The sequence below is a fragment of the Sceloporus undulatus genome, chromosome 7 (genome assembly GCF_019175285.1).
Source record: "Sceloporus undulatus isolate JIND9_A2432 ecotype Alabama chromosome 7, SceUnd_v1.1, whole genome shotgun sequence".
In the NCBI taxonomy this organism is placed as follows: Eukaryota; Metazoa; Chordata; class Lepidosauria; order Squamata; family Phrynosomatidae; genus Sceloporus; species Sceloporus undulatus.
Genome location: NC_056528.1, coordinates 16,494,403 through 16,495,392, shown reverse-complemented (window position 1 = coordinate 16,495,392; position 990 = coordinate 16,494,403). Strand labels below are relative to the sequence as shown.

The 990-nt window shown below is 51.1% G+C and overlaps 1 protein-coding gene across 2 annotated transcripts in view; it reads left to right on the top strand.

Annotated features, from left to right (window-relative positions):
* Positions 1 to 990, top strand: part of LOC121936977 (stomatin) — a 17,614-nt gene continuing 16,624 nt past the window's right edge. Inside the window, exon 1 of one of the 2 annotated variants that reach the window (XM_042479730.1) lies at positions 1 to 201. In XM_042479730.1, coding sequence (XP_042335664.1) covers positions 147 to 201 — 55 coding nt within the window. In that variant the 5' untranslated portion in view covers positions 1 to 146. The remainder of the gene's footprint in view (positions 202 to 990) is intronic. The other variant, XM_042479731.1, reaches the window with a different exon arrangement.

The following is a 990-nucleotide window of genomic DNA, read 5'->3' as shown; positions in this document are numbered from 1 at the left end:
TCCAGCCCAAAGGCAGAGAGAGGCAGAGCTGTGTGCTCTTTGCTCTGTCTGCGCCTCAGTTGCGCGATCGTTCCGTGCAAATAGGAGGAAGGACTGCAGCAGCAAGAGCATCAATAACAGCAAAGCTGGCTGGATCGGTGGGAGTGATGGAGGATGCTGAGAAAGGGGGCCGAGGGAAGAGGGACCCCATCAAGATCGGAGGTGGGAAAGGGGTTTTTTTGGGGGTCACTTATTGGGGGGGGGGTAGGCTGGATTTATTGGATCCAGTCAAGCATCTCTTCTTCTTCCTTTAGTTGGAAAGTCCCTTCTCTTTTGCTGCACCTTTTTTGGATGAATTTAGGACTCCTCAAAGGGTTTTTTTGTTAGTGCCTTCCAAAACAGAACTTGGTTTTTCTTGGCGGTCTCCCATCCAAGGGCCATCCAGGGCTGGCCCTGCTTAGCTTCCAAGATCAGCCAGGATCTGGTGCCCTTAGTTGATCAGTGTCTTCAAGTCACGGTTTTGAGAACCAGTTCCTTCCTCACCTGGGATTTGTTGGCGGTCTCCCATCCAAGGGCTAACCAGGGCTGGCTCTGCTTAGCTTCCAAGGTCAGCCAGGATCTGATGCCTTTAGTTGATATGGGTTTTTTTAGAATTAGGCAAGGGCTCCTCAGAGGTGGGTTTTGCCAGTTCCTTTCTTTGAAATAGAGCCTGGTCTGGGTTGGTGGTCTCCCATCCAAGGGCCAACCAGGGCTGGCCCTACTTAGTTCCCAAGATCAGCCAGACCTTTAGAGTCTTTAAATATGCATATACACGATGTGCCCATGAATTTCATAGGGTTTTCCTAACCAGAGAAACACCGCTCCCAGGTGTTTCTGCTGGTTCCTTCCTCTGAAACAGAGCCTGCAGCAACTGTTCTTGGCTGGCGGTCTCCCATCCAAGGACCAACCAGGGCTGACCCTGCTTAGTTTCCAAGTTTAGGTGGGATCTGGTACCTTTGGGGTATCTATTCC